Source organism: Hylobates moloch, unplaced genomic scaffold (assembly GCF_009828535.3).
Source record: "Hylobates moloch isolate HMO894 unplaced genomic scaffold, HMol_V3 SCAFFOLD_3, whole genome shotgun sequence".
Classification (NCBI taxonomy): Eukaryota; Metazoa; Chordata; class Mammalia; order Primates; family Hylobatidae; genus Hylobates; species Hylobates moloch.
Window position 1 is genome coordinate 23,349,043 of NW_026652278.1, and position 24,319 is coordinate 23,373,361.

Below are 24,319 nucleotides of genomic sequence, written 5' to 3' on the forward strand. Positions count from 1 at the left end.
GAACTTGTTAGGCATGGCAGCTCACGCCAGTAATCCCAGCACTTTGGGAGGCTGAGGTGGGAGGGCTGCTTGAGCCCAGGAGTTCAAGACCAGCCTGGGCAACATGGAGAAACTCTATCTCTACAAAAAGTAAAAAAAAAAAAAAATTAGCCAGGCGTGGTGGCACACACCTATGGTCCCAGCTACACAGGAGGCTGAGGTGGAAGAATGGTTTGAGCCCAGCAGGTTGAGGCTGCAAGTGAGCCCTGATTGTGTCACGGCACTCCAAGCAAGATCCTGCCTCCAAAAAAAAAAAAAAAAAAAAAAGTTGAACTCATAAAAGTAGAGTAGAATAGTGGTTACTAGGAGGTGGGGGTGGGGAAATGTTGATCAAAGGATACAAAATTTCCGTTAGACAGGAGGAAAAATTTCAAGAGATATATTGTACTATGGTGACTACAGTTAATAACAATATATTGTAATCTTGGAAAAAAAAAAAAAAGGACATTTGTAAGTTCTGTTTAATTCTCAAAGGTGTGGTTAAATCACACTGAAATGCTTTCCTAGGGCCAAACTCAGCTTCTGGAAAAGTATGGAGCATGTTCTACAAAAATGGAAGCATCTGCTCTTGAATCTGAAGACATTAAACCCAAGTTTTATTTCAATTTTGCAACCTACCAAGTTGTCCAGAGTCCTCATAAGCCCTTCAAACTCAATTTCGCCAACCTTCCATTTTTGATGGGAACCCATATTCACACCTCCTCCACCAGACGCTGCTACACTGTAAGTGAAAGCTTTATACTTCTGAAAGTCCAGTACATGGAGATTGTCTACTCCACCTGCCCCTGCTAGGGCCTGAACCTGTAATCAATGGTAACATATACAGAGATACAAAACTATAAAGATTGTAATGAGTATTTTACTTTCAAAAAGGCACAATTTCAATCTGGCAAATATCTATAATACTTGCTCAGGCTACTAACAACAAAGACAAGATGACACTCTTGTGCCAGCAGACAGCTGAAGTGTCTTTTCCACCTATCTGAAAAAGAAACCTTCCAAGACTCTGATCCTCCCCGATGGAAAACACATTTAGCGCCATACCTCTTAACATATTTTAAGCAACGGAATTCTGTTGCCAAATTTTAAATTTCTTTTCTTGAAGTTTTCCCAGGGTTATCCAGTTAATACTTTTGCTAAAAGTTATAATTTTAAGGGAATACAAAAACACTGTACTTTGAATTTAAAGATATTTAGGTAGAAGCCATCAGCTCATTATCTTAATTTAATTAAGTTTTTCATAGCCCCATTTGAGAAGAGGAGGAGGGAACATTAAAGCAAAAAAGAAGTTGATTGTTAGGACAAGTTAATGTTGGTAGAAAAAGGTTTTTTTTTCCCCTTTCTTATGTCCCTTCCAATAAATTAAGATTATTACCATTTGCTTCATGAGAATCTGCCTTATTTATTTATTTATTTATTTATTTATTTATTTATTTACTGAGACGGAGTTTCGCTCTTGTTGCCCAGGCTGGAGTGCAATGGTGCGATCTCAGCTCACTGCAACTTCCGCCTTCTGGGTTCAAGCGATTCTCCTGCCTCAGCCTCCCGAGTAGCTGGGATTACAGGCACATGACACCACGCCCTGCTAATTTTGTATTTTTAGTAGAGACGGGGTTTCTCCATGTTGGTCAGGCTGGTCTCGAACTCCTGACCTCAGGTGATCCACCCACCTCGACCTCCCAAAGTGCTGGGATTAAAGGCGTGAGCTACCGTGCCCAGCCAAATCTGCTTGATTTAAAGAGAAAATTAGGGCCTTTAAATACATTCAGCATCTCTGATGAAAAAAATGGTTAATAAATGTCCAACCTCTTATCATAATGAGGCTGTGGAATTGTTGAAAACTGCAATTTCATAAAACTTCTGGTCCTAGTCAAACTTTTTACAAAAGTGACCACAACACATTTGATTCTTGATTTGCAGCTGTTTTTCTTTTTTAATTAGCACCACCACTAGAGGGTGAAAACAGAGAAATATGCAATTGTCCTAACTTAAAAAGCAGGATTGTAGGGAAAATGATGTTTATGAGGCCCTTAGATTGTGTGTGAGAAAATTTTAATTTCCTTTACTCCTATTTTCAATTCAAGAGATAACTGAGTAGATAACCCTGTCTATATAAGTAGAGCAGAACTTCTCTTAAAAGACAAAAAGCCACTAACTAATAAGTATTTGCAAATAAGTACACAAAATCCAATGAAACAAGCAAATAACAAAGCAATTAAAAAAGGGGAATAATGTTTCCTACCTGAATCTCACAGGCTAGCTGCACATTAAAAATATAATGAAAAGCCTCCTCTAATGTTTCTCCAAGGGCTACCACACCATGATTCCTGAGTATCAGCACCTAAAATAGAATGCCCACAGCAATCACTTGAAATAACTGGCATAGCTCACAGTTTTCATCAACAGCAGCAGCAACAAAAATAGCTCCTTGGACAAACTCTACTACATACCTTACAACTTGGCCCCAGAACTTTCTGCAGTTGAATTCTCTCCTCCTGTTCTTCAAGTGACCCTTGGTAGTCATAATAGGCAACATCTCCCAGAAGAAGAGACTCTTGAGAAATTGGAAGGATCCCACATTTCATGGAGGATACCTATTTGGTTTGGCCCATACCAAGATAACACATTTGGTTACTACATTTTCATAGGAACCTAATTGTTTGGTCAGCTCAGGAAAACACTGGCCTATTCACTGTGTTCACCATTGCAGCCCACTTCCCACTTTATTCACTTCCCATTTTGTTTCTTCCACACACACACAAAAAGGACTTAGGGAATACAACTCAACTTAAATGCTGTGTCAAATATCATGAAAGAAGCTTTGCTCCAAAAAACTCAATGACCCAATTTTCAAACTGGTTAGTTTTAAAATCCAAATGCTATTTCTCCAGTTGTTTCCTAGAATGGTAGCATTTGGTCCCAAAGGCCTTTTGCTTGCTGGGTATGCAGATTATTATATCAAATATGATTTTGAAAAGCAGATAGTAAAGCATCCTGTTGAGAAAGCCACAAAAATAATACATCTTCCAGCGTCACTGTCAGTTCTGGCCTTTCATTGACTTACAGCTGCTGTTGCAAGGGTATGGATGTGTATCACACACTTAACATCAGGACGTGTTGAATAGATTGCAGCATGGGGACTGAATCCTGTATGGTCAATTTTCAAACTGGTACTTCCCTGGTCAACCACTTCTCCTATTATATTGACTTTCACCTGGAAAAAAATCAGAAAGACATTTAACTGGTACATATGTATCAAAGTTTGTGTTTCACAAGCTAAACCAGGCAGTAGCAAACCTTTTTGTGAAAGGCCAGATAGTAAATATTTTGGACTTTGTGGGCCTGTGCTGCAATTATTCAAATCTGCAGCTGCAGTACAAAAGCAGCCATAAACAATCTGTAAGTTAACAGGTGTAGCTTTGTTCCCATAAAACTTTATTTATAAAACAGGTGCAACAAAACTTAGTACTTGGCAAGAAGTACAGTTTCCAAGAAACGGAGAAACTTAAACTCTTCATCGGAGGTCTGAACAAGTCTGGCATGTATAGAATTGGCTAGAAAACTTCTATTTGCTAACATTGCAGCAAGCACCCAGAACCAAGGTAGCTCCTGTCACTCTGTAAGCTGATGACAGTGGCTAGGAGTAGTCATGGAAAAGATAAAATACTAAGGTCAGATCCTATACTCATACCAGCTGAACTTTGTTTAAATCTAGCTATGAACATTGCGTGTGTGTGTTTTCTCGCCCTGTAGCCCAGGCTGGAGTGCAACGGCGCTATCTTGGCTCACTGCAACCTCCACCTCATGGGTTCAAGCGATTCCACTGCCTCAGCCTCCTGAGTAGCAGGGATTACAAGTGTGCACCACCATGCCCAGCTAATTTTTTGTATCTTTACTAGAGATGGGGTTTCACCATGTTGGCCAGGCTGGTCTTGAACTCCTGACCTCGTGATCCACCTGCCTCAGCCTCCCAAAGTGCTGGGATTACAGGCGTGAGCCACTGCGCCTGGCCGCGTGTTTTTTTTTTTTTTTTTAAGACAAATTTCTGAGTGTATAGGGTGGAAAAAAAAATCACGATTCCCTTCAAAACACAGACAAATTAACTGACAAGACCAACTCATTTATTAGTCTCTTCAATTACACTATTCTCTAAAGCTTTTCTTTAAAACAACAACATGGTTCAAATTCCCTTCACTGTTCACCAGTAAACGTTTTTCCATCCATACCTTCTTATTCTGTCCTGTGCTAAAAGCTAAAAACTGTCAGAAAAAAAAAAAGAAAGCTCAGAAAAAGCAACACAGGAATGGAAAATTATACCAAATTGGAGGCTGTAGCTTCAGAAAAAGATAGGCCTCTGGGAATTATAATAATGTGGTCTTGCTCCTTACTTATTCTTACCTGGAAAAAAAAAACAACAGAGAATTACTATGAAGTGGTTCATATTTTGCAGTGGAAACATGACTACAAATATATTTACAAAGAATAATTGTAAGAGATCAGGAAAAAAAAAACCAACAAAGCAAAAATTAAAGGTCTACAACATGAAACTTTCCTGAAGTTTCCCTCAAGTACTTGCTAAAAAATTCTGACTTTAGTTTCTTATTTACTGGACTTACCTAAAAGCATTATTTTGGGGCTCTAAGGTTATTTAGGGTCAGCTACGTTCATGAAAAATAAATGCTAATATTATTGAAGCCAATGTGGTAATGATTATAACCTTAATTTATAACTTGGAAGTTAAGGCAAAATGGGCAAAGGAAACAGAAAAAAATCTCTTCCTAGGAAGGAATTAAAATAAAGATGGAAAGGGGAAAGAAAGAAAGATTCTTGGTGGACTGCATCTGTACCATTTCCATTGTACAATATTTTAATCCTCTTTTGTTTCCAAATAACATCTTTTTCCAAGTGTGGCAAAATAAAAACATGATGGTGAATGGAAAGAATATATTTAAAAAATAAAGACCAGGGAGGAAACTTCCCTGACCTCCTCTATCTTCCTTGCCTCAAATGCTTTTTAAAGCCACTGATGCTCAGATATAATTATCATGGAGAGGGACAATTTTGCCAGAAGGATTTCTTCCTGGATAGATTCTACAGTTGGTCTGAACCAAAAGAACAACACAGAGGAGAAGAAAGATGGGGGAACTGTAGCCTCTCCCTTGGGGATAAGGTTTAAATCAGTATTTGGTTGTGATCTAGCATACCAGGTTTAGAGAATAAGTCTGAAAACTGGACTTCCAGGTAAAGGTAAGAAGAGTATAGTTGCCTTCTAGTTGCAATATTTTAAAAAAGGAATTGAAAGCTGAAGAACTCACTGAGATATAGGTATTTGCCAGGTGTGCCCATCCAAACAAGTCTACAAGTCTGTACAGGCTGGCAAGTTTACAGCGAGTAAGTTTTTCTCCCTTCATATATGAGGATGTATCTGCACCAGGAAGGTCATTGATAGGTGTGACCATGCCAAGACCTAAAAGAGCAAAAAATGTGGAGAGAGATACGAGTCACGCAATCCCTTACCTGGAAATTAGTTGCCAGGAAGTAGCCTGCGTCTGGGAGTACCCCAGCCTTGTATATAATAATCTGAAATTTATCAGCCCATACAATATTTTATTAGCTTATTCTCCTTCAGAGAGGTATACTGAGAGTAAAAATAAGTATCAGCTATTTTTGATTGCTTAGTAAAAGTTGCTTCATCTAGTGCTTGCTAAGGAGTGACTATATCAAAGGCTCACACCACTGGGGAAAAATGGTTACATATATCTCCAAGGGTAAAAGTGTTAAATACTGAGGTTACTGCTAGTTTTATGATGAAAAGACCTCAACAGAAAGCTACTTTTCTATTATCTCTCTTGACTTTTATTCAAACACAAAAAACATTTGAGATAGAAAATAATGCGTGCAAATAGTAGTATGATTTCTATCCTATTGAAGGTCTTGAAGGAGTCTTGAAGGTCTCTAATGATCTAACTGCCAAGTTCAACTGTTACCAAGTTCAACTTTTGCTCAGTCTTCATTCTCCTTGACCTCTTTACAGCTTGACACGATTTACACTGCCTCATTCCTAGAACTCTTCTCAAGGCCCATGTAATACTATCCTAGATGTCTTGTTCCTTGTCTACCTGCTTTTCTCCTGTAACAAGTTCATCTGTTCCCTTTGCCCAACTTTGGCTCTTTCCCAAAGCTCAGTCCTCCACCATGTTCTTTCTCATTTTACTTTTCCCTATAAAAACATTTAGACTCTCGAGCCTCCCTACTGTTATTTTTGTGTAGATGACTCACTCCCTGGTCTTTAGTTCTGATCAGGTCCTCCTCCCCATTTTCCAGCCTGCTTTTTTGTTTTGTTTTGTTTTGAGATGGAGTTTCACTCGTTGCCCAGGGTGGAGTGCAATGGCACGATCTCGGCTCACTGCAACCTCCACCTCCTGGGTTCAAAGCCATTCTCCTGCCTCAGCCTCCTGAGAAGCTGGGATTACAGGCGTGTGCCACCACGCCCAGCTAATTCTGTATTTTAGTAGAGACGGGTTTTTTCCTTGTTGGTCAGGGTGGTCTCAAACTCCTGACCTCAGATGATCCACCCGCCTTGGCCTCTCAAAGTGCTGGGATTATAGGCGTGAGCCACTGCACCTGGCCCCAGCCTTTTTTTTTTTTTTTTTTGAGGCAGGGGTATCACTCTGTCACCCAGGCTGCAGTGCAGTGGTGTGATCATGGCTCACTGCAGCCTTGAACTCCTGGGCTCAAGAAATGCTTCCACCTCAGCCTCCTGAGTAGCTAGGACCACAGGGCACGCTGCCACACCTGGCTAATTTTTAAATTTTTTAGTGGAGATGGGGGCTCACTATGTTGCACAGGCTGGTCTTGAACTCTTGGCCTCCAGTGATCCTCCTGCCTTGGCCTCCCAAAGTGCTAGGATTATAAACATGAGCCACCATGCCCAGCCTAGCCTGCTATTTCTAACTGCCTACAACACAGTAACATGAAAATTAAAAGGGTCTAAAGGTGATTTTATCTTCTGTCTCCTGGTTTTTCTTACCTTCTCTCTTCTCCTTACTTTGCTTCTAATACTGATATTACCATTCCCATATGCTCAAACTCTGAGTTTGAGTAACCTCTACCTCTTAACCTCTCCTGGGTTACCATATATAATGTCACCACATTTCATGACTGTTTTCTTCAAAAGGTCCCTCGTTGTCCACACTTGAGTTCAGCCCTTAACTCATGCGTGGATCCCTGCATTAAGCCTTATTCTTGTCCTTGACTGTGTAGCCCCTTTCTTTGTAAATTCATTATGCATAAAGCCATTGAGTTTTCTAAAGCACTGCTTTTTACCTGAGAATATGAGCAAGAACTTTTTTTTTTTTTTTTTTTTTTTTTTTGAGACGGAGTCTTGCTCTGTCACCCAGGCTGGAGTGCAGTGGCCCGATCTCGGCTCACTGCAAGCTCCGCCTCCCGGGTTCACGCCATTCTCCTGCCTCAGCCTCTCCGAGTAGCTGGGACTACAGGCGCCCGCCACCACACCCGGCTAATTTTTTTGTATTTTTAGTAGAGACGGGGTTTCACTGTGGTCTCGATCTCCTGACCTCGTGATCCGCCCGCCTCGGCCTCCCAAAGTGCTGGGATTACAAGCGTGAGCCACTGCGCCCGGCCGAGAAAGAACTTTTAAGAGAATATTTCAATGGAAAACCTTTTAATTTTGAGATGTTTTGAAGTAATTTGAATAGTTTTAATACATAAGCCACACGAAATAGTACAATTTCTGACAAAATTTTAGAGTCGGCCATTAACCTGTCCCCTATTCTCCCCGTAACCTTCCAACTTTAACTTCTGCTTTTCACAACACTACGTAAGTATTTCAGGCAACTGGTCGCTATTTCCTGATCTCCAAACTGTGGCACATGGCTTTCCTCCTGCCGTGCCTTTGTACACTCCAGCCAGCAGGCCAAGGTCTCCTGTAGCTCCTTGTTCCCGCCATGGAATCCAGGACACTTGCAGGGCAGCTTCTTTTACTATTTCTGTTTTCCCTGACTAGTCTTCCCCTCTGAGCTTTTGAGGTTTTCTCTTTGGAATCTTTTGTCAGCCCATACTCTTGTACGATTATTTAATCAATGTCCACAGCTTTGAGTACTACTTCCCTATGGCCATCTGCCAAGTGTTTCTCCTAAGCTCTCTGACTGCATTTCCAATTGCTGCAATGTCTTGGCAATGCAAATGGAGCATGCCCAAAGTTGAACTTCCTCTATTTCCCAAGCCAAACTAGATCCCCAACTATTCTATTTTTGTTAATACTACTATGAAATCTCCAAGTTCATTCTTCACACAGAAAATATAGTGGTCTTGGCCGGGCGCGGTGGCTCACGCTTGTAATCCCAGCACTTTGGGAGGCCGAGGCGGGCGGATCACGAGGTCAGGAAATCGAGACCACGGTGAAACCCCGTCTCTACTAAAAATACAAAAAAAAATTAGCCAGGCGTGGTGGCGGGCGCCTGTAGTCCCAGCTACTCGGAGAGGCTGAGGCAGGAGAATGGCGTGAACCTGGGAGGCGGAGCTTGCAGTGAGCCGAGATTGTGCCACTGCACTCCAGCCTGGGCGACAGAGCGAGACTCCGTCTCAAGAAAAAAAAAAAAAAGAAAGAAAATATAGTGGTCTTTTAAAATCATCTTTCTGCTTAAAATGGCTTCCCATCAAAGGAATAAAACCCAAACTTCCAAATCCAACTGTGATATGATTTATATACAGCCACATTAAAATCAGATTATTTTAGAAAATAGAAACAGGGTCAGCCTGGTGCAGTGGCTCATGCCTGTAATCCCAGCACTTTGGGAGGCCAAGGTGGGTAGATCACGAGGTCAGGAGTTCAAGACCAGCCTGACCAACACGGTGAAACCCCGTCTCTACTAAAAATACAACAAATTAGCCAGGCGTGGTGGCGTGCACCTGTAATCTCAGCTACTCAGGAGGCTGAGGCAGGAGAATCGCTTGAACCTGGGAGGTGGAGGTTGCAGTGAGCCAAGATCGGGCCACTATACTCCAGCCTGGGCGACAGAGCAAGACTCCTGTCTCAAAAGAAAAAACGAACAACAACAACAAAAAACAAAAATAGAGACAAAGTTTTCACTTTGTTGCTAGGCTGGTCTGGAACTCCTGGGCTCAAGCATTTCTCCCACATCAGCCTCCCATGTGGCTGAGACTACTGACACATGCCACAAGTCCCAGCCCAGAATCATGTCTTATATCATCTTATAATCTGTATAAAGTGTAGTAAATGCCTGGTTGATATGAAAAGGTAGGACGTTCTAACACTATGTTACTCTAAGTATTAGATGTTATAAACTTAAGGACTGAACCTGAGCATAATATGCTGCTAGAGATGTACAGTGTTCCAAAGTGGAAGTAAAATTATAATGTTTAAAACTCTCCAAAACTGACATACTGAGAGGAGGTGAAGAAAAACCCGAGAAAGAATTGGCCATGATGTAATCTGCAATCTGCTGTAATGCTAGTAATCCAGTTGGGTTGTGGCCTTTCTTCATCTGTTCTTGAATAAGGCATTCCAAGTCTTCCCGAAAGGCCTGTAATACACAAAAATAAAGACTGAGCAAGCAAGACTGAAAGGCCCAAAAGTAACTTGTTCCGATACAATCAATCTTTCCCCCATCCCTTTTCTGAATAGCTTTTACCTGTACTATTTAAAAACAAATATAAAACACAAAATAATAAAATCAAAGCATTGCCAAGAAGCAGCAAGAAGCTTGCTTTTAGGGGAGAAAACCACTAGGCATTCTTCATGTCAAAGAAAATGAGATATTATAATATCTATACTAGACAGGCACAGATAAAACTCCTCTAATTAATATACAACTCAAGTACCAAGAAACCGTTGTAAAAAAAAGGTGACCCACTCCTTGCTTAGCTAAGACAGAGTCCCTGGCCGGGCGTGGTGGCTCACGCCTGTAATCCTAGCACTTTGGGAGGCCAAGGCGGGAGGATCACCTGAGGTGGGGAGTTGGAGACCAGCCTGACCAACATGGAGAATCTCCCTCTCTACTAAAAATACAAAATTAGCCCAGCATGGTGGTGCATGCCTGTAATTCCAGCTACTCGGGAGGCTGAGGCAGGAGAATAGCTTGAACTCGGGAGGAGGAGGATGCGGTGAGCCGAGATCATGCCATTGCACTCCAGCCCGGGCAACAAGAGCGAAACTCCATCTCAAAAAAAAAAAAAAAGAGTTCCCATGTGAATGGGGCACAACTTTGAATACAGAGTGACTCAATGGCAAAAGTTTTCACTGAGACATACTAAAATAAATAATTTCTATTTTATGATTTCCATGGCAATTCCTTAGCTCCATAAACTCTGAAAGTAAATTAATAAGAGTTGAGTTCTAATTACTCTTCTGCAACACTGTGGTAAATGACAGTTTTTTTGTTTTGTTTTGTTTTGAGACGGAGTTTCGCTCTTGTTGCCCAGGCTAGAGTGCAATGGCGTGATCTCAGCTCACCACAACCTCCGTCTTCCAGGTTGAAGCGATTCTCCTGCCTCAGCCTCCTGAGTAGCTGGGATTACAGGCATGCGCCACCACCCCAGCTAATTTTGTATTTTTAGTAGAGACTGGGTTTCTCCATGTTGGTCAGGCTGGTCTTGAACTGCCGACCTCAGGTGATCTGCTCACCTCTGCCTCCCAAAGTGCTGGGATTACAAGTGTGAGCCACCACGCCCAGCTAAATGACAGTTTTTAATGGAACTTTGGGTTCCATATGTTCCCATTCTGGAGTTCTGTATCTTTTTGGGGATGGGGTGGGGTGGGGTGAGGTAGTGGCAGAAACAGTGTTTATAGAGATCAAAATCCTGAACATTAAGAGAACACCTCTATTCCAGTAACCCTCGAGTTACTAATATGGCTCATGATCTGAAACTTCTCCCAATCCTTCACATCACAAATAGTTGGTTCTGACTTTCCATCACACCCAACCAACACTTACTTTATTAAGTTTGTCATTTGTTCTCTTGCTCATGTCTCCTTCATTTTAAAGATGAAGGTTCTTGCAACAAAAGTCACTTAAAACCCTTGCTCTTCCATTTGAGATTAGTTACTTATGTAGCAGGATGCCCTGCCAGAAATTAAGTTCCATTTCCCCCACTTTGCCTAAGAGGGAGAAGGCAGAAAATTATTTTGGAATCACTCCCTCCAAGAAGGGTAGGTATGAAAACCTGGGAGATAACTGAGAAAACCTCCTTTAGAAGGGTGAATCTCTTTTGAGTCACTGACAGTGGTCTGCCTCATGACAGTAGGAATAAAATCTCCTGGAGTCTCCACTTAGATGGAGCCTTTCTGAGAGGGTGGGTAAATAACCCAGAGGTCTAGGAAACTTTTTTTTTCCGCTCTGTTGCCCAGATTGGAGTGCAGTGGTGCAATCTCGGCTCACTGCAACCTCCACCTCCTGGGTTCAAGTGATTCTCCTATCTCAGCCTCTCAAGTAGCTGGAATTATAGGTGTGCACAACCATGCCTGGCTAATTTTTGTAGTTTTAGTAGAGATGGGGTTTCACCATGTTGGTCAGGTTGGTCTCAAACTCCTGTCCTCAAGTGATCCACCCCTCTCGGCCCAAAGTGGTAGGATTACAGGTGTGAGCCACCACACTCAGCCAAGAACTTTAAACAACAACAAAAAAAATGGCATAGGAGCTCATGGTGGTTAAGGGGAAATGTGGTTCTAAGGGTATGAGGTGGTAGATGTTAGAACCAGTCCTGACTCAGTGTTTGCAGTGCACTTAGAACAATAGTTGAGAAGTTTCCATGATGTGAACTCTAAGAGCTGGGTGCTAAGAGTTGTAATCTTGGGTGCTCAACCATAAAGGACTGAGCTTAGCACCAGAAGATCCCTCCCTAATGCACTGTGGTGGCCTGCACAAACATCTGGGTCAACAGTGAACCTATAGCTCCTGTTGGACAGTTTAAGACTGGTTTTCAACATTCTACCATAGGGCAGGGAAGTACAGTGGCAGTGGTGGGCTGAACAGACTCTAGTGTGTCTCCCTCACATACATATATACAGATGCATGGACACACGACCCACACCCATCTTGGATATGGAGGCCACTGATTAACCCAGTCAGTGTAAGTCACTAAAGTTCTGGAAAAATTCAGAGAAAAGCAGAAATTCCAAGAGAAAGATGGTGTACTTTCCGCTAATAAGGCAAGTGGATATTTGAGTGATTAATTTTTAAAAATACTAATTGTGACATTTGAATCCTAAGTTCATGGATCAGTTTACACCAGTTAAATATGGCTTTTCTTTTTACAAATTCAAGGCTTGTTAAGTATCAATCATTCACACAAATATAATAAAAGTTCAAAAACATCTGGTTCTATTGACGGTATCTAGTTCATTTAAATATACTACTTAAATCAGAAAAACTGTCCTGTAAAATATCCTCTACAAAGATATACTTCATTGATCAGAAAACTCCATTAGGGAGTTTTCTTGTTCATCCAAGACCCTGTGAAGATAAGATGGCTGAGAGCTGTATACAAGATAGATGGACACCTTCATACAGATAAGCAACGTAACTATCTTACCATACTTAAGGCTGAAAGGAAAAAAAATGTTCCAGATATCCTCATTTATCTTTATATAAAGTACAGAAAACTTCTGGACACATGGCAACAGGCCAGTCTGCTCTTTTGGAACTCTATCTTCCCTTCAAAACCAAACTATTTAAACTTTTCTCAGTTCAAAGTAGTTATAACCAATATTCTTTGATTCAGTTTTTAAAAACCCAAAATTAATGATACCTACTATGTGTATCACTCATTACATATATTACAATAGCTTGGAGAAGCAGGCATTATCTATTTTATTAAATATCTTGCACCCATGTTCTTCCAGGAGAAATTTAAGGCAGCTTCCATAGATTAAAATGCTACAAAAGTAAATATAAGTAAGAAAAATAAAGCTGAAGAGAAAATAAGCATAAGGAGGGTAGACAGAGCCAGGAATGAGGTTAAGATATGAAGTGAATGCCATAAAATTGTATGCATTTGCTAGAGATGGGACAAATTTTATCTCAACTCTGGCAGCCAACATGAATTAAGACAGCCTGCTCAGTGTATTGATTTACAATGGTTTTTAGATTAAAAAAAAAATCAACCGGGTACTCAAGAGAATCACAATTATTTATTAAACTGGTGAGAAATTTCTGCTGGGTGGGATGAGAAAGTTAAAGAAAGGTTGAAAACCTGTTCACGGACATACAGCTAGTAAATGCCAGGGGCAAGGACACAGGTCCAATGCTCTTTTTACATTAGTGAAATGCTTTCTTCATTACCATATATCCCATAATATGTGAATACCATTCTAAAACCTTTGGGATAGCTATGGTGTCACAGACAGATGTATAAGCCCTTCTGAAATCAAATTAAGAGTAAGACGGAAAATACAAACGTCTCCTTTAAAGCTGACGAATAGCTTCTACACAGTATAGGTACAAAAAAATTTTTTTTTCAAAGTATATGAAATCTCCCCAGCCTTGTTTACAGTTCACAGTGCTTCAACAGGTAAGAATTCTTCCAGTGCAAAAAAGGTTTAATATTTTGTCATGAACATTTATTACTCATTTCTACATGTTTCAAATGTTTCTCAAATATTGTTCAGATAATGACCTAAGTCATAAAACAGTAAGTGTAAAAATTACTAATATAAGACTAATATAAAAAATAACTAATTACTAATTTCAGCTGATTTTTAAATTTATCAGTAAATTTATTGAGCTTTCATTAAAATATTAAGATAAAAATTTTATTTATCTTTGAGATGGGTAATCATATTTTTACTAAAGTTCAATGTTAATAATCCTTTATAGTTGATTCATTTGAGTCTCACCACAAAGTCCTGAGATAGGCAATGACTTGCTCGAGGTTACAAAGCTAATAAGTAAATGGAATAAAGATTCGAATCTGGAACCCTTAACTGAGCACAAGATCTTTTCCTAATTTTATTCAGACTTGGATTGTATCTCTGAAACCAAATACAACTAATAAGCTAGCAGGCATGTTGTGATCTGAAATGTTGAGTAAACCTCTTAGGCTAGATTAGAGCATTAGACTGCAATGGCAGATAAAGCAAAAAAATATATATACTGGCAGATTATGGTGATCCTGGAATACCAGGCTAAGTACTTGCCCTCTTGTAGCTAAGAATTCATCAAAACATAATGAGAAACATAATTTCTAATCAGGGTGGTGAGGCCACATACTGGGCTTAAGTCAGATTAGCCAAGAGTTCCCTGGAGTCTCCACTAGAGAAGAACTGGGTTAGAAGATCAAACAACATATACACAAAACCATGGCATAAACTATGTCTTCTTTCTCAGATACAGAAGAGCATAGACATAGAAGAGGAGGTAGTGGTAGTTGTTAAATTTTGTGAAGATGAATAAACCAGAATGCCATCAGGGTGAAAGATTCAAGACCTTCAAAACCCAAAATATAGTCTAAGGAATTAAAATCTTCAAGTGTTGCCACAAAAGCATAATGTACTTCAAATTAGCAGTAAATATATAATTTCCAAAAAATAGTTGCCCACTACGTGCTGCGTGCTGTACTGCATGCTCTTATGTTATTTTATTTGTCACAACCGTGTGAGGTATTTTCCCCATTTTATCAACAAGGAAACTGAAGCTCAAGTTAAATGAGCTTCCTAATGTCACATAGCTAGTAAGTGGTAGGCAAAGTAAAATTTGAACCCAGATCCCAAACAAACACTTTTATAAAAAATTGTGTAAACAAAATGGGCAATGATGAGAAAATGTACTGACTCCTAACTTAGGTCAAAATGGCTTGGTACTGCAAAATTTCCATAGTCTGCTGCTATGTAATTTTTTTTGCTTTATCTGCCATTACTACCTCATGCTTTAGCCTATGAGGTTCTTGCAGCATTCTCTGATCGCAACTTGCACTTCTCTAGCCCTGCTCGATCTACTTCATCCAATGGAAGTACTGACTTCCACTGTTCTTCTTCCTAATGAATTCTTTCCTTTATTCAACACATCATAAATGCTACCTTCTCCTTGAAGTCACCTAATCATCCAAGTTAGGAGGGATCTCTGTATTTCTTCTCTTCTACACTTCACTGTGAACTTTCCCTATACTATACTTAGGGTACCTATTGTATGACTGTGATTGTTTAACTATTTTCCTACTCTACTATACCATATTATCTGAGGACTGAAACTGTGTCTTTCACATTTCTAGATTCTCCCTGAGTGTGTAGTTCAGTGCTCAATTAATACTAAGAGTTTCTTTTCATTTTCCTAGATATAAAGAAAGCGAAGAATCTGATCTCAATCTTGACTCAGTTAACGTAGCAAATATCCATTTCATAGGTTATTAGCTAGAAAACAGTCTTATCAGTCTACTACTTGAATGAGAAATCCCTCCTGCATAATTAGGCCTACCCATAATCTACTAGGTAAGATTTATTTTCTTTAAATCAGAAATTCATCCTCATTGAATGTTACAAACTTTTAAAAAGCCATTTAATTCTTCAACTCGAACAAAATCTTACTTGAAAACTTAATTTGCCCCCAGAACATTATAGTTTGAACAACTCTTCAAACATAGGTCCAAAAAGTATGGTAAAAAAATCACTAGGTGAAAAGCAAAATGTTTAAGTTAGAGACAGGGTGCCTTAAAAGCCTTATCTGAATCTCACATCCTTTGATTTTATGTGTCTATCAGTGTCAAAGGAGTGAGGCTATAAACTTTGAATTCATAAAGTATGGACATAAATGGACTTCTAAAAATGTCAAATATTCAAAGATTTGAGATTCATGTAGGCTAAGAACACACTTTAAGTACTCACATATTCCGGAATACTATAAACCAAAAGTAGAATTCACTTGAGGCATCACATTTTAAGGCTCTGTATCCAAGGTCAGAACTTTCAGGAGAAAGTGGCAGGAGATAAAATACTTACGTCACAGAAAAGAGAACCAATCTGATTTTTTTAAAAAACCTGACCTGATAAAATTATTTCAATTAATGCTTAAAAAAACCCAAAACTCCATGTTGGCTCATTTATCAGTAATGTCTAACTTACACTCAGATAATAACACTGATAAATATCGGAGACATCAGAGATGAATTTTAAATATCCACATCTGGATGTTTTACCTCAAAATTACTAGAGAGGAAAATTGGGGCAAAAAGTAAAAAAAAAAAAAAAAAAAAAAGATTACAGACTTGCTGCTCCCAAGGCACCCTATAATTATGTTATTAGAGCTCTCCTAAAGCAGGATTAGGAGCATAACAAACTTACTTAGAATTTCTCCATTAAGAAATGTACTCATTTGGAAATAGAATACCACTGGCCCTGTTGAAAGGAGAAAAAAAAAATAAACCATATTTTCTTCTGGATGGTCTTCCTTCTGTATCTAAGTCTTAATTAACATGAAGCTAAAGGTTAGAATATTTTTCTTGAAGCTGTGTACAACAGAAATGTAAATAAAGTTGAGAATACTTGCATCTTAAACTTCTCAATGGACCACAGATCATGGTGATTTTGACCAATTTGAATTAAGGAACCCTGTTAACACGTAGGCCTTACTTCCAGTGATATCCTAAAATGTATACGCCTTTGACGTTTCTCCTTGCATCAAAATAAGCTTGCAGCAGTATGCATTGCCCTGTTATTAAAAACTGTTAGTATGTCATGTGCCCAGGCTACCATCACATACACTCCTGTTATTTTTCAGAATAACACTGCACATTTGTGTCAACCAGTCTAAACTGCTTCCAAAGGTGGTAAGGCTTAGGAAGCTCAGCAACTGTTTTCCTTGTTAAGCAGTCAAGTTCAGTAGGAGCCTGTTGGACAATATTCAAATGTTTAATGTTTCAAAGCCCACCTAGCTATTCACTATCCATCCATGCATTCAGAATTTAATAACCATCTCTTGTATTCAATGTGCTATTGCTTAGTTTTTCAATTTATATGCTTCTTTAACTTTGAAAAGGCATCACTTAATTCCAATAGTTTGTGACACTTCGTTTTGAGAAAAGGGGGTAAATTACAACTTAGGGTCTCCACAGACATCATATACGAATACAGCGGACAAAGAGAACTTGTGGATTTTCTCTACTGCAACAAAATCTCAAGCCAAATTAATTTACCAAGTGGTATTTGATTTCTAAGATAAAGATTTTATTTTAAAAAATTAAATATGATAAAAAGGCTGTGAAATTCCTAGAAATAAGTAATACCTGAGGGCCAGAATAAGAAAAATTATTTGTTATTTTCTCAGCTCAAAGCAATAAGGGGTGGTTTTTGTCATCCAAATTTACATTTACACCAAAACGTCTTGTGATTATAAACTCTTCCAGGTTGCGTTGAATTAACTTGAGCAGCAGGCTTTGAAGATGAATAAGATGATATAAAAACATATAGGCAGAATTTTTTCATTGTCATTGAATGCTGTAAGTGGTAAAGCCTAGTGATTACAGGTGTAAGCTTTGCAGTTTAAATTCTGACCACATCATTTAACTAAGCTGTAAAACTTCAGCAAGTTATCTAATGTCTCTAAGTTTCAGTTTATGCCATCGGTAACTTAGGCATCTTAATACTTCTTTAACTGAATTGCTTTGAGGATTAAAGATACATAATAGGTGCTTGGCATATAGTAAGTGCTTAACAAAAAAGTATTATACTTTGCTTTTATTAATTTCTCTCCCGATTTCTCTTCTACCCAAATTAGCTGAGAATTTTAAATAGAAGGTGTACAAATTTGTCACTTACAAACATGAATTAGTAAAATCTGACTTTAATCTTTATTGGTTATGGATTTTGTTTAACAGAGTGAATCCCAATATTTACAGGAGACTGACAAATTTTTTAAAGAATTATATCAGCAGAAACACTGTAAGCTTGGGCTGAAAGGAACAAACGCAGTACAAAAGGAAAAGGGGCCTTTGGACCCCTAAAACTTCTGTAAGAAGAAAGCAGACTAAGAAAAACACAAAGTGGCAAACACAGGCTACCTTTCAAGAAAAAGGAAGGATGATTTAGACAGTGGAACCAAGAACCTAGTGGGCAGAGTCAAGCACCAGGGAGGTTCAGTCCTGGTAAATAGTAGGACTGAGTCCTAATCAAAACACTTCCGAACATTTGTCCAGATGGATTTCACAACTGCTTTGGACCAGTGTCTCCTTTGTATTTCTCAATTTTCTCCTTTTTGAAGAGGAATGTCTATAGCAGTTATCTTATGCCTTCTCCTGCCACTGGGGAGAAGATAACATGAATCTTTATTTCACAGGTTAATAGATTTACAGGACCTGTACTTAAGGTTCTACACCCTGAGGACAATCATCTGCAGCTGGATTACATTTAGATGATGAGATTCTGGATTCAAGCTAATGTTGGAATGTGATAAGACTTTTTAGGAGGTGCTAGGAGAAGAAGAGTGTATTTTGCATGTGGGAGGAAGAAAAATAAATTGTGGCAGAAGGACAGACTGCGGTTCCTTTAAAATAAATTGTGACCTACCAGGCATGGTGGCACACACCTGTAGTCCCAGCTACTCAAGAGGCTGAGGCAAGAGGATCGCTTGAGCACAGGATTTTGTGTGCTATGATTGTGCCTGTTACCAGCCACTGCACACTAGCCTGGGCAACACAGTAAGACCCTGTCTCTAAATAAATAAATAGTAACTAGAGAGTGGACAATTCTCTCCTCAAAAGATGGAGCTTAATTTCTCTCCCCTGGAGCATGGGGAGAATTGAATGACTCACTTCTAACTAATAAATATGGTAGAAGTGATAGTGTGTGATGTCTGAGATTAGTTCAAAAGCAGCATTGCAGGCTGCTCTCTCTTGGATCCTTGCTCTGGGGAAGAACACTCAAGCAGCTTTAGAAAAAGGTCCACGTGGCAAGGAATTGTGGTCTTTTGCCAAAAGCCATGTGAGTGACCCAACTTAAGAGTGGATCCTCCAGCCCCAGTAAAGCATTCAAATGACAGCAGCTCTGGCTAACATATTGACTGCAACTTCATCAGGGAACTTGAGCCAGAAAAACTCAGCTAACCTGCTCCTAAACTTCTGACCCACAGAAATGGTGAGATAATGAATGCTTGTTTTAAGCTGCTAAGTTCTGGAATAATTTGTTATTTAGCAGTAGATAACTAATACAAGCCACCAAGCATCATTTCCCTTGGTAAAGTTTCTGTTGCATTAAAAGAAACTTAAAAACCACTGTCCTGAAATATGGCAGGAAGACAAAATGTATACACTTTCTTAAGTCTTTCACAAAGAAGATTTTAAATTCATTAGCCAAGATCTAGGAAAAAAAGTATCAACTTTTAATTCTTTTAAATCTCAGCCTTCTTTGTTCCTCTCTGGGCAGAAAGTGATCATTCTTGTTAAGTGAATAGGGAAATGATACACTATGTGTTTGCCCTTTCACATTATTTCACTAAGTTCCCCAAGGCATAAGTAAAATTGTTACTTTTAAGCCAACTTACAAATAGAAATACTAAGTATAAAAAAATTAATCTACTTAACATTATGCACCTTTAGTTTAATAGGTAAACTATAAGACAAAAACCCTGGCATAAAAATGGAGTTTAGTACTTTCTTTCATTTAAACTCTACAGTTAGAATTCAATGGTCCTCTTTGAGATACTTCCTAAAGAAATCTCAATATTTAACAACCTTAACCAAAATTGAAACTTCACTTCATTCTTTCAGTTACTATATGCTATCTGTTACTACAATCATTTGGTTGATAAGTTCTCTTAAAATTTTTTTTGAGACAGGGTCTTGCTCTGTCACCCAGGCTGGAGTGCCATGGTGTGATAATGGCTCACTGTAGCCTTGATCTACTGGGCTCAAGTAATCCTTTCACCTCAGCCTCCCAAGTATGAGACTACAGACTCACACCACCACGCTCGACTAATTTTTTAATTTCTTGCAAAGACTGGGTCTCACTATGTTGCCCAGGCTCTTCTCAAACTCGTAGGCTCAAGCAATCCTCTTGCCTTGGCATCCTGAAGTGCTGGGATTACAACAGGCGTGAGCCACCATTTCCAGTCTAGTAAGTTAGTTCTTAAAAATGGGGTTTCTTTGGAGAAGGAAACAAATCTATTTTGATCTAAATAATTAATGTGCTCTTCAAGTCTTTATAAACCTAGACACTCAAGTTTGCATAAAGTAAGGCACTGAACATTTACTCTCTCATCATGACTTTTCTGATGAATCTTTCCATTTGGAAAGAGTTTCTTTAAAGTGGGCACTATAAAAAAATAAAATTACTCAAAGCTTACATTGTTTTTATAACTTGTACTTCAATGCTTTCACCAAGGCCACTGGTATGGGAGAATTAATTACTCAGAGTGGAATTCCCCTTTGGTTTTGGACTTACCTCTATGAATAAATTCACAAGGACACAACAAAAATGATTTACCAGGGCTATTTCAGGCAGCTCTATGCCTTGGTGCTAATTTTGATACCCAAGTTGGAAACCTAATATAACCCTAACCTGGGCATCACGTGTCTGTGTGCTGAACTCTGCCTTAAGGGTGCATGATCTTCATTATGCAGGAAGTTACGAATTCCTTTTGTATTTTAAATCAAACTGTTCTCTCATTTTCCATCATGTATTAATACATTTCCACTAAGATTTTGTAAGAAAACAGATCATTTGAATATGATTCACAAAGTCTGACTATTGCTGTGCAGACATGATTTTTCAGCTTGAGTTGAATTTCTTTTTTCTTTTTTTTTTTTTGAGATAAGGTCTCACTCTTGTTGCCCAGGCTGGAATGCAGTGGCATGATCACGGCTCACAGCAGTCTTGACCTTCTGGGCTCAAGGGATCCTCCTGCCTCAGCCTCCCAGGAGTAGGTGGGACTACATGTACACATCACCACACCCAGTTAATTTTTAAATTTTTTTGTAGAGACAAGGATTCACTATGCTGCCTAGGCTGGTTTCAAACTCCTGTGCTCAAGTGATCCTCCTGCCTCAGCTTCCCGAAGTGCTGGGATTACACCGTAAGCCACTGAGCCTGGCCTATAATCTACTTTTAATTTAGTTAATTTTGTGTGTATGCACGTGTGCCTGCAATAGGCATATGTAATACTAGGCTGCCAAATCACAGACGTCCTCAAAAACCTTAAGTCTTTTCATGCCGCTCTGGGCGTCAAGGTACCCAAAGGAAGAAGAAAATACGTGCATGGGATATACCTAACTTATTTATTGGTTTCCTATGACTTGAATCATGCCTTTCTTTTCTTTACATATTCAGTCTGAATGGGGTATCCTCCTTTAATAAAGTGCTATACCCAGAAAACACACAAAATTCAAACCACCAAACACAATACTAGTTTGTCATTAAGGCTCTGCAAATCAAATACACAAATTAGATGTCCATTTCTCCTTTGAAAGACTGGAAGCAACTGGTCATCACTCCTCCTCTACCCCTCTTTTAACCTGAGGGTAGTTTGAGAAACCTTCTACCTTATTATACTAATATTTCCAAAGAGGGAGAAAAATTACAGCTTTCTAATTCAACTCACAGGACTTTGCAGGATCTGAGTAACTCGTTTCCTCTGCTCCATCATGTTGAAGTCTTGTCGTAGATCAGGAGACATGTTCCTCTCCCTAATGTATTCTGGGTCATTTTCATTGATGCGGTCAAAATATCTCTCTTTGTGAGGCATGCTGGGAGGAGGAGGAGTGGTAATCACGCCTTGGCTGGCATCTGAGCTCATGTTTTAAGTCTGTGGATTACTCTTGTTATCTGCGTTAATAAACACAAAGAAGGACATCCATGATAAATTCATTAAATTCAAAATTTACATGGGTCAATCAGAACTTTTACATTTTGCCCTCAGAGTTAACAGGTGCACTTTAAAAAGTAGCTTCTCGGGGTGGAGCCAAGATGGCCGAATAGGAACAGCTCCGGTCTCCAGCTCCCAGCCCCAGCGACACAGAAGACGGGTGATTTCTGCATTTCTGCTTGAGGTACCGGTTTCATCTCACTAGGGAGTGCCTAACAGTGGGTGCAGGACAGTCGGTGAAGCGCACTGTGCGCGAGCCGAAGCAGGGCGAGGCATTGCCTCACTCGGGAAGCGCAAGGGGTCAGGGAGTTCCCTTTCCTAGTCAAAGAAAGGGGAAACAGACGGCACCTGGAATATCGGGTCAGTCCCACCCCAATACTGCGCTTTTCCAACGGGCCTGGAAAACGGCACACTAGGAGATTGTGTCCCGCACCTGGCTCGGAGGGTCCTGTGCCCACGGAGTCTCGCTGATTGCTAGCACAGCAGTCTGAGATCAAGCTGCAAGGCGGCAGCGAGGCTGGGGGAGGGGCGCCCGCCATTGCCCAGGCTTGCTTAGGTAAACAAAGCAGCCAGGAAGCTCGAACTGGGTGGAGCCCACCACAGCTCAAGGAGGCCTGCCTGCCTCTGTAGGCTCCACCTCTGGGGGCAGGGCACAGACAAACAAAAACTCAGCAAGAACCTCCACAGACTTAAAGGTTCCTGTCTGACTGACAGCTTTGAAGAGAGTAGTGGTTCTCCCAGCACGCAGCTGGAGATCTGAGAACGGACAGACTGCCTCCTAAAGTGGGTCCCTCACCCCCGAGCAGCCTAACTGGGAGGCACCCCCCCCAGTAGGGACAGACTGACACCTCATTCAACCGGGTACTCCTCTGAGACAAAACTTTCAGACGAACTATCAGACAGCTGAATTTGTGGTCTCACGAAAATCCGCTGTTCTGCAGCCACCGCTGCTGACACCCAGCCAAACAGGGTCTGGAGTGGACCTCTAGTAAACTCCAACAGACCTGCAGCTGAGGGTCCTGTCTGGTAGAAGGAAAACTAACAAACAGAAAGGACATCCACACCAAAAACTCATCTGTACATCACCATCATCAAAGACAAAAAGTAGATAAAACCACAAAGATGGGGAAAAAACAGAGCAGAAAAACTGGAAACTCTAAAAAAGAGAGCACCTCTCCTCCTCCAAAGGAACGCAGTTCCTCACCAGCAATGGAACAAAGCTGGATGGAGGATGACTTTGATGAGTTGAGAGAAGAAGGCTTCAGACGATCAAACTACTCTGAGCTACGAGAGGAAATTCAAAACAATAGCAAAGAAGTTAAAAACTTTGAAAAAATATTAGAAGAATGGATAACTAGAATAACCAATGGAGAGAAGGGCTTAAAGGAGCTGATGGAGCTGAAAGCCAAGTTTCGAGAACTACGCGAAGATTGCAGAAGCCTCAGTAGCAGATGCGATCAACTGGAAGAAAGGGTATCAGTGATGGAAGATGAAATGAATGAAATGAAGCGAGAAGGGAAGTTTAGAGAAAAAAGAATAAAAAGAAATGAACAAAGCCTCCAAGAAATTTGGGACTATGTGAAAAGACCAAACCTACGTCTGATTGGTGTACCTGAAAATGATGGGGAGAATGGAACCAAGTTGGAAAACACTCTGCAAGATATTATCCAGGAGAACTTCCCCAATCTAGCAAGGCAGGCCAGCATTCAGATTCAGGAAATACAGAGAACGCCACAAAGATACTCCTCGAGAAGGGCAACTCCAAGACACATAATTGTCAGATTCACCAAAGTTGAAATGAAGGAAAAAATGTTAAGGGCAGCCAGAGAGAAAGGTCGGGTTACCCACAAAGGGAAGCCCATCAGACTAACAGCTGATCTCTCAGCAGAAACTCTACAAGCCAGAAGAGAGTGGGGGCCGATATTCAACATTCTTAAAGAAAAGAATTTTCAACCCAGAATTTGCTATCCCGCCAAACTAAGCTTCATAAGTGAAGGAGAAATAAAATACTTTACAGACAAGCAAATGCTGAGTGATTTTGTCACCACCAGGCCTGCCCTAAAAGAGCTCCTGAAGGAAGCACTAAACATGGAAAGGAACAACCGGTACCAGCCACTGCAAAAACATGCCAAATTGTAAAGACCAGCGAGGCTAGGAAGAAACAATAGCAACTAACGAGCAAAATAACCAACTAACATCATAATGACAGGATCAGATTCACACATAACAATATTAACGTTAAATGTAAATGGGCTAAATGCTCCAATCAAAAGACACAGACTGGCAAACTGGATAAGGAGTCAGGACCCATCAGTGTGCTGTATTCAGGAAACCCATCTCACGTGCAGAGACACACATAGACTCAAAATAAAGGGATGGAGGAAGATCTATCAAGCAACTGGAAAACAAAAAAAGGCAGGGGTTGCAATCCTAGTCTCTGATAAAATAGACTTTAA

The 24,319-nt window shown here is 40.0% G+C and overlaps 1 protein-coding gene across 10 annotated transcripts in view; it reads right to left on the bottom strand.

The window, feature by feature from the left end:
* ADD3 (adducin 3) overlaps nt 1-24,319 on the bottom strand; it is a 138,166-nt gene that overhangs the window by 12,810 nt on the left and 101,037 nt on the right. For 9 of the 10 annotated variants that reach the window (XM_032178185.2, XM_032178145.2, XM_032178154.2 and 6 more), the window contains 8 exons: nt 21,600-21,823; nt 9,467-9,605; nt 5,355-5,506; nt 4,357-4,437; nt 3,104-3,253; nt 2,490-2,633; nt 2,282-2,380; nt 658-840 (listed from right to left, as the gene is read on the bottom strand). In XM_032178185.2, the coding sequence (XP_032034076.1) occupies nt 658-840; nt 2,282-2,380; nt 2,490-2,633; nt 3,104-3,253; nt 4,357-4,437; nt 5,355-5,506; nt 9,467-9,605; nt 21,600-21,794 (1,143 nt within the window). In that variant the 5' untranslated portion in view covers nt 21,795-21,823. Of the gene's footprint in view, nt 1-657; nt 841-2,281; nt 2,381-2,489; nt 2,634-3,103; nt 3,254-4,356; nt 4,438-5,354; nt 5,507-9,466; nt 9,606-16,351; nt 16,371-21,599; nt 21,824-24,319 lie in introns of those variants that run through there. The other variant, XM_032178193.2, reaches the window with a different exon arrangement.